The 9,749-nt window shown below is 26.8% G+C and overlaps 1 protein-coding gene across 1 annotated transcript; it reads left to right on the top strand.

Moving 5' to 3' along the window:
* The first annotated feature begins 413 nt into the window (after positions 1-413).
* Positions 414-9,389, top strand: LOC112592754. Its single transcript, XM_025336904.1, has 7 exons — positions 414-572; positions 2,788-2,981; positions 6,704-6,830; positions 7,354-7,496; positions 8,140-8,250; positions 8,315-8,380; positions 9,002-9,389. Exons 1-7 carry the CDS (start codon positions 431-433, stop codon positions 9,188-9,190), a joined length of 972 nt encoding a protein of 323 aa, XP_025192689.1. The 5' UTR covers positions 414-430; the 3' UTR covers positions 9,191-9,389.
* Positions 9,390-9,749: the final 360 nt, after the last annotated feature.

Raw genomic sequence — 9,749 nt, 5'->3', positions numbered from 1 at the left:
AAAAATTCCTCAAATACTCGAAAATATACTACATTTGTAGTATGTGTTACTAAAAGTTTTATATTTGTTCATATTTAACAGTTTTTCATTTTTGAGGTACAGTAAAAAAAATTAATTTGATTTGATCGGTGTTTGGTTTTACTTTAAATTTCTCTATTTTTTTTTTTATTTGTCGATAAGTAAGTATACAACATTTTCATATGTCGGATCAAATCGGAAAAATTCATGAAAATTATATATTTTTAAATAACCATTATTACTATTGATCAATTATGATAAACTAGTTTTTAAATTTAAATCATAACAATAGAATATATAAAATATCGATACGTTCAAACACAATTTATAACATCGATATTATACAATTGATACAAATATTTATGTAAATAATTTTTTTTATGATTTAGGTTCTAATTTTTCTAAAAAAGTAATGTGCTATTTCAAAGGCCATATGGAGGAATATGATATTACTTTACTTGATCTAGATCCCAAAAAATTACCAAGTGAATGTGAGGTAATAATTTATACTCGATTTCAAATCACCGAATTGTCTCGATTAGATGTAGATGAAGGTAAACATAATGTTTTAATACTTATATTTACATGATTTTTTGATAAATATTGAGTAATTTAATAGATTTCTATTTGTGAACTTACATGTAATATTAAAAAATGGTAATAAATGTTGTTGTTGTGATCAGCTCTTATTTGTAATAATAAATAAGTGATACCTTCATGACATGCTTATATTTAAATACATGACAAAACTAATAATAATAATAATAATAATAATAATTGTTTTAATTTAATAATACAAAGATTAATAATTATTGACAAATATAATATTTATAAAAGCCACTACTGTTAATAATACAAATAATAAATAATAAAAAATGACTGCCATGTCGGCTAAACGTTTTTATGACTAGAATGGCCCGTTTGCCTTATACAAACAAAATAACACATGATCAAACAAATACTTACAATGCGACTGAGTCAGGTGGCGGATTTTATCCCAACGCGATGCACCGGGAACGTATATAAAATACATGACACTAATAATTATAATAATAATAAAATAACAGCTTGCGTTTGCGACTACGTAGCCTCAGTCACCACGTTGAATTCGAAGACACAAGAAAACGATGAAAAACAAATAGGAAAACCACGAATCACAATAACTGCTGATAATGTAATGACCACCCTAAAACTGGGAATATAATTAGTAGCCAAATCACAACGTGGTTTACAATACAACATTGGTACAAAGAACACATGATGACAAAATGACATTACCTGTAGAAGGCTGCTACGAAAAAGAAAGACGATTTAACGAATAAACTGGACGACGATAATATGAACAGTTTTATATTGTCACCACACTAAACAACGAAAAATAACTGGATAAACTAGAAAATTTGTGACACTGAAAGCATAACTAAATGACAAGTAATAATGAATTTAAGAAAACATGAAATGACAATCCCACAGCTGGCCGGTCCCACACTAAGGCATGACAAGCCTCCGCCGACGAAGGCTGTAACCGTGGAACGCACCGTTACGTGCTCATGAAAATGAAGAAACCAAAAAAAAAAAAAAAAAATGAAATGAAATGACATAATACATAATAAAACACAATAAATTAAAAAAAAAAACTTGTAACGTCATTAATTTAGACAATTGAAGTTTTATAAATTCTAAATAAATTAAGTTATTATATTGTTCTATAAATACTTTATAACTAAAAAACTCATGATAGGTCGTGGGCTGAGAGTAAAAAGGTTCTATGTTTTTTTTTTTCGAAATTGACGTTTTCAAATATTCCTAATACGTTTTCAATGGCGCATGTTTTAAGCTAGAAAATATGTTGATACGAGTAATAATGAATGAGATACGCAAAGCAAAAAGGTTCTATGTCTTTGAAATTAATATAGTCGTTATTTTTGAATGTACTAGATAGAATCATTTTACTCCATAACTTTTTTTGAGAATAAAAAGGTTCTATTTTGTATTACAAAAAAATTATTAAGAGTATAAGAGTCCTATCCTTTGTTATTACTACCAATAACACAATAATTTATATTAATATTATGTCGATACGATAATATTATATTGTGCCGTGGTCAAAACAAGACTTGTTTCCCATCCCGCCAATTGGATATAATAAGAGTGCGTGTTATTTTAATATTGTTATCAGTTTATGGGACTGTTATGGAATACAATTTATAAATAGATTGTTTGCTGGATAGTGGATATCTACTTACAAATTCATATTCATAGTTTTGTTTATAGTTTTTTTTTCATAAAATATCATAGTATTATAATGTGGTGAAAGTATAATATTATAGAATAAAATAAAATAAATTGAAATACATCGCTAAAATGAATTTGAGGAAGAGGACTCTACAAATATTTAATATGTTGGCCTGACTGATCAAAATTGTGTAATGGGCTATAGGGTAAATAGGTTCTATCTATTAAATACAAAATATTTAGCGAGTAAAATAGTCCTTTGTATAGAACCTTTTTACTCTAAACTGTTTTTTTTGTTGTTTTTTATTTTTAGCGAATCAACTAAAATAGTGAGATGCTATATTCGCATGTTATATTGTTATAGAAAACCTGCTTTATTTTTTGATATCAATTATAAACAATTATCCCTATATGATAAAAAAATATTTGACAACAAACCTTAAAAATGTTCTCCTGAAAAATTAGATATTTTGACATAGAACCTTTTTACTCTCAGCCCGCGAGGTATTAATGATTCGTATAAATATGTTTTAGAACTCCTAAAAAATGTGACAGATACAAATAAACCCGTAATCATGAGACTTTATCGAACAGATTGGTATGATGATTGGTCTACAGTATTGAGTTCTAACGGTAATTCTAAAGATGCCAAGATCTTATGTGATTTTGCAAAAAAAAATAAAATTAAAGGTTATCTCATAAAAGCAATTGCTCCACAAGAAACTTCAGTATGTATTCAACGTGTTATTATTAATAAGGGACGTCCAAACATTTTTCGGCTGCGATCTACTAAAAAGGGGGTTTCCGTTTTCCGCCAAAATGACCTTAGTCTATTATCACCATGACCGTTTTCTGCCAAAAAAATTAATACATTTTTTTTTTAAGAACCCCTGAACTAAATCCGTCAATTAGTAATGATTACGACGTTGTACGCGATCCGCGTCCATCTGATAATCGCGTTCTAGCGTATTCACAATATTTATTGAACAATTACATTTTAAATATAAGTACGTTCCCCCCTAAGTTATGGGCAGAAGCAACTTCTGCATTAACAAGAATCACAAATGCATGTAAATCGTTTCATTCCGACTTCAATCAATCGTTTTATAAAAATTCACCTTCAATATTTACGTGAATTCAGAATTTGATTATAGAAGTACAAAAAAATCTCTTTTTCGTATAATAAATAATTGAATGTATACTATTTTTTATAATTTTAATTTTTATAATAATGTATTATTTGTAAAACTATTGATGTTTAACATGTGATATTTATACTTATACTGTTTTTACGTATAATTCGTATATAATAGAGTATGCTTTGGAAAATACAGTGGGTATACTTAAATAGACGAATAATAATAGTAAGATAAGATATAGATAATGTTTATGATCAATATCTGTATGGGGTGAGATGCGTGTGTGTTACACGATGAGGCACGTACATCGAATCATTACTAATTGACGGATTGAGTTTAGGAGTTCTCAAAAAAAATCTATTAATTTTTTTTGGCGGAAATCGGAATATAACCTTTGACGGAAAACGGTCATGGTGATAACGGGCTAGGGTTATTTTGGCGGAAAACGGTTACGCCCATTAAAAATATACTTCACCTTTGAGGATCGTCTTCGATAAGAAAGATTTTATTTTAATAAAGTTATTATACCATCATAATTAATTTTCGTGTTTGTAGCATAAAAATAAATTCTAACACGATCGACTTTAAAATCGTAATCGTTTGCAATCGACTGTTTGGCCGCCCCTGTTATAAATCAACCATCATATAAATAAAGTGTTATTTGTTGTTACTCTTAAGATTTAATTAATTAAAAAGTAGTGTAACGACTATTTATTTTAAACTCGTCATATTAACATAAATTTCACACCCAGTGTGTATAGACCAGTGGTTCCCAAATTTTTTGACACTATTGACCACTTAGAGAACTTTCAATACATCACGGACCACCATCATTTTTAGACCTTATTTTTTCTAATAAACAAAAATTAAATTTTTCTCACATATTAAAATTTAAAATATTTAGATTATGAATAAATAAAATAAAATACAATTTCTTAAAATTAACATATAATAATTTTTAATATTGTTCAAGTTTAGGTAAACATTTTACATTCATTAACAATTTAACACAAATTACTATGATATAAAAATGCATATCATAATATTATTTTTTCAAAGGTAAATAAATAATTATGAAAACAAGTTAGTGTGATTTTTGCGCTTGTCTTTCCTTTACTAACAAAGATATTCTTGGGGTAATATTGCTCAAAGCTACACGCATGTATTTAATGACGTCCAACCGATTTCTTTGTTTATTTTTAATGTAGAGTAGTGCAGAAAATCCTTGTTCGCACAAATAAGTTGTTGAAAACATGACTAAATATCTTAACGCAATTTCTCGAAGCTTAGGATAAGTAATTGCTTTTTTACACCAAAACTCTTCGATATTCATGCAAGATTCAAACGAATCCTTACAATTTCGATTATTTTGTATCTTTATCAAATCTTCCTGGATATCATCAGGCACCTCATCAAATTTAACAATAAAAGGGTTTCGAATCATACTTTGGACATCTTCCGTTTCATAACCATCATATTCTGGAAATACCGGTTAAATTCATCTTTAAGTTTATGCAAATGGTGTAAAACATTTTGCTGGATCTTAACTGCGAGGTCAGCATATTTTTCGTTGTTGACCAAGCTTTTTAGTGTTTGAAACGTTGAGTAGTTATTCATCTCAACTTTACCTATCCATAAATTAATTTTACAAATAAATGCACGAAGCTTATCTTCAAATATAAATATATATGCAGCGCTTTCCAATTTATGATTCCCAGAGCCTTGTAATTGTAAATTAAGTTTGTTTAAATGTTCAAATATGTCGACAAGATAAGCTAAGTGCATTTCAAACTATGATCACAAATACATTTCAACAAATCGATCATTTTTTTCTCAGTTAAAAACACTATCACCTCCTCCTTAAGTGAAAATAATCGTGTCAACATGTTTTCTTTCGAAAGACATCGGACTGCAGTATGAAAAAGTAAAGTTTCATATTCAGAATCCAAGTCCGAGCATTTTGTTTTAAAAATACGAGTATTAAGTACACTACTTTTGATGGCGTTCATCATTTTTACGAACTGTTTTAAAGTATATACGAGTTCTACCGGTAATGTATTTGAAGCTAATGCTTGTCGATGAATTACACAATGCGTTATCAATACTGAACAGTTTTTTTCTTTAATCAACGTTACTAGGCCTGAACGTGATCCTAGCATAGCTAGAGCTCCATCCGTACAAAAACCTGCAAGCTTTTCCCACATAATGTCGTGCTTTTCAAAATAATCATTTATTATTTGCATTAAATCTTTTCCTTTCGAAGTAGTACCCAATTCCTGCAGTAACAAAAGTTCTTCTTTTATTATGTTGTCCTCGTCCAAAAATCTAACAAAAACCAATAACTTAAAACATTGCGGAATGCGTCAGTACTTTCATCACACTGCAATGCGTAAAAAGGTGAGTTTTTTATTTTTACCAATAATCGTTCTTCAATATCGAAAGAAATTTCGTCAATGCGAATTTTCACGGTGTTATTCGATAATGGAATTTCTTGCATTTTATTTTTAGCTCTCCACCTAAAACTTTTTCAACAGAATTTAGTAAACAAAATTTCAATAACTTTTCACCGATAGTGTGTGGTTTTTTTGATTTTGCGATTAATTGTGCAATTTTAAATAATGCAGATAGCACTTTTTCATTTAACTCAAATTTTGAACCACTTCTTCCAAGTTTTATTTTTTTCAAATTCTATGACTTACCCATAGCTGGTGGCCGATCACTCAATTTAGGATGGATAGTTTTTAAATGCCGTTCTAATTTAAGGGTTTCAACGCATAATTACTAAGAACAGTGGAACATATAACTCACTGTGGTCAGGTTTCACGGTTAGTTTCAAATGCAATAAATCCAAACTTTATATAGGAGTCGTCATATTTTCATATTGAAGCCGTTTTATTTAATATTAATACACGAACAACCAAAAAAAGTACAGACATCGACCTATCTGGGGTATAGTAGTTTTATAAAGTTCCAAGTAACTGAGTACTTAAATAGACTTTTCCAATTACAAATTTTGGATTTTTACATTGTGTACTATAGATGTTGAATGATAATGTATATATTTAAGTTTCAAAATAAATGTCAATATAACCATACCATAAATATTTTTTTGAATTACACAAAAACAAAATAATTGTTCATTGAAAAAGGAATATATTTGATTTTGTCGAAAACTAGAACTATATTAATACTTATATTTCTTACAGGTCCTAATCTGTTAGTCTTAATTAACTGAATCTTAATAATGTAATAGTTTTTTTCTACTTTCAATAATATTTGATATTTCTCATTTAGTTTTGTGTGTATTAAAGGGTTATTCAGCATTTAATAAAAACATCGGAAAAAATATTATACCTTACATAAAGCAATTAAAAGAATGCGATCTAATTATTGGTGTTACTATAAATCCAGCTCCATCAGCAATACAAAACCCTTGCAGTATGTTATTTATGTTTTATTTTCACAGATTAATGAATTTTTATAATATCGATTATTGAACGGTGTTGATTTTTATTTAATATGTAATGTGAATGTTATATAAAATAGATAATCAAAAGATATTTTATTTGTTATTATTTATTTTAAATAGTCGACATACTTAAGATTTATTTAATAATATTAAAATATTTTCATTTTTTATTGAGAATACTTTCTAATAATTCGAAAATTATTAAACTATACCTCAATACATCGAATATTATTATTGTTTTTTTAAATGTTTTAAGTAATACATTTGGGTCATTAATTTGAAAAATTACTAAATATTTATTGTTACTATGTTTTAAATATAAGTGTTGTTTACTTTGGAAATTTACCAATTTGTTAAAATATTTTAGTAGTCAAGTTATATCAATAATAAACTAAATATTTCAATTAATGTGTTTAAATTTATAAAATGTTTATTTAACATCTATTAATTTCAATTTTAAACTCTTAACTTTAATTTTTGTATTTTTTTAAGTCTATAATTATGAAGAATTGAATGAAATAGTAGATTTCTATGAAGTAGCAACTTATTTCATGAATAAATGCAATCCAAATTTGTATAATGGAAGGACTCCAATTACAAAAAGTGAGCACGGTCCTAACTATCTCTATGGAATGGTAAATACAATTGTTTTATTTGCTAAAATTGAATTGTCTCATACAAATTGAGTTTTTTTTTTGTGTAAAATATATTATTGCAATTTTTGTAAAAACTATGTCAGTACTATTTCGTATTGGGGAAAGAGCTGGTCATCGAAACTACCTACTATTTTTTTCAACTTAAAGCTTTTCCTACAAATATTAGTTAGAACGACAAATAATGACCTATAAAGTTTTTTCATTAACTGAACATAAAATTTTAAACAGAAATTCTGCAATCCTTTACAGTGCAAATCAAAAATCTGGGTTAAAATAACTCGTTATGTATTTCATATGTAATATCTAATGAGTAATGATGTGATGCATACTTTGGAAGTGTTCTTTTTTCAAGGTTTTTATTGTTGTAAATAATTATTCAGTTTATTATTCCCATATTTAAATTTAATGCTTTTAAATATATGAAATGAATATAATAATTATTTAGAAATATATCGAACAAAATCTAAAATCATATATCATTATTTATAATTACAAAAATAACACTTGTTGGAATAGTTATATAGTAGTTATTGAGTCGTTAAGTGTAAGTCATAAAAATATAACTTGTAAGTTCTAACGTCACTATAAATTATTTAAATGTGTTATTGTTTAATAATTTTAGGAAGAGGTGGCATCATATATAAAGAAATCGAAAATATCTCAAGATAAACTAGCTTTTGCTGTCGAATTGTTTCCAGCTAGCAATTCAACAAAATATAATTCATATACACAAGTATTGTAGATGAAAATATTATAGGTAAATACAAATCTTAAATTTATTTTTTTAACTGTCTTAGGTGTGTACAGGACAATTTGATAATTCATCTTGGTGTGTACAAACATCTAGAAATCTATATGATAAGGTAAATATTATACAATTTAATTAAAAATTTGTTGTACACATTTAAAAATATATATATATGATAAATTACTTTTTTATTGTTAAATTGTATATACAAGATTTATGGTCTTTAGAAAATATTTTACTATACAATAAATGATATTAAAAATTACTCATCTTCTTTTTTCTTTCAACGCTCAAAATTTTTAAAACTATTTTTACTCTTCATAATATTGATATCGTAGTAGGCAAAATAGCGAAATATATCAGTGTCCCGAATTCTAATGTTCAACCAAGTTCAACTTTATTGAACCGAAATAGTTGTATAGATATACATAAAATATTTACAATTTAAAATAAAAATCACCTGTCATCTAAGATAGCCTTACATTCCCTCTCTGAATATATGTTTTTCGCATAAATAATAGAATTATGTCGAGATTGAGCAAATCCACTACTATTTCGAAGGAAAGTAGTTTTATGCAAATATGAGTTATTAAATTATTTTATTTATTATGATAAAAGGTAGGAACTGAAAGGAACGTATAAAACGCAGTATAACTACGAATATATTAAAACCTAAATTTTATAAAATAAGGTTTTGTTTAAAAATATGTTATTTTATCATTTCATGTTGTTTTAGGGAAAATTTGTACGTAATCTAAACAGTGGTATTCTTATCGAGTATCCGGAGTATGATGACATTAACAACGACTGTGGTTGTAATTCAACGTTTAATGGATTTAACAACATAATTGGCGGCTTCAAAAGTGGTCAACTATCACCATGTCAGAATTTTGACGTTCAATCAACTTCATATACACTTAAATAACCAGCTGTTAACTCATTAGCTGTTAGAGTAATATAAAAGTTTATTCAAATTTTAAATCGTTTTTATCGTGTTTCTAATTTTCTCTACACCAAAATTCAAATTTTTTTTAAACTCATAGACATGTTGTTTATGGTTTTAGTTTCGGATACGCTAAAATACAGAATTTAAACCTATTCTAAATGTATTATAACTTATAATATACTGTAGTATCTAGTTATATTTATTATATTTCATCACAATATCATGATTTATTGATTAATGTATTGTCACATACTTAATAATATGTATTAAATTTATATATGTATATTGGTAATTTTATTTTTATTTTTCTGTTTTATTTAACTCGTTTATTTCCGAATATTATGTATAAATGACTACAAACATTGTAATTGTATAATATAAATTAATTATAGAATAACAAAATAGTAGTATGGATGTAATCAGGGATGTAGTCCTAAAATTATTTGTGAGTATGCTTAAAACCATATGCTAAATATATGGCAGCTTTAGGGATGCTTTTTTCATCAACCCACTATATAACCACTACCTCCGTTCAATT

The sequence above is a fragment of the Melanaphis sacchari genome, unplaced genomic scaffold (genome assembly GCF_002803265.2).
Source record: "Melanaphis sacchari strain LSU unplaced genomic scaffold, SCAv2.0 Contig1909_pilon_pilon, whole genome shotgun sequence".
NCBI classification, from domain to species: Eukaryota; Metazoa; Arthropoda; class Insecta; order Hemiptera; family Aphididae; genus Melanaphis; species Melanaphis sacchari.
Note: the sequence above shows the minus strand (reverse complement) of the source record. Positions and strands in the feature narration are given on the sequence as shown.

Bases quoted from the DNA above. Each gene is read 5' to 3' on its own strand.
- LOC112592754 (XM_025336904.1), top strand. From the start codon at position 431: ATGTGCTATTTCAAAGGCCATATGGAGGAATATGATATTACTTTACTT. The intron at 573-2,787 runs GTAAACATAATG...AATATGTTTTAG, and splicing joins TCGATTAGATGTAGATGAAG to AACTCCTAAAAAATGTGACA. The intron at 6,831-7,353 runs GTATGTTATTTA...TATTTTTTTAAG, and splicing joins AGCAATACAAAACCCTTGCA to TCTATAATTATGAAGAATTG.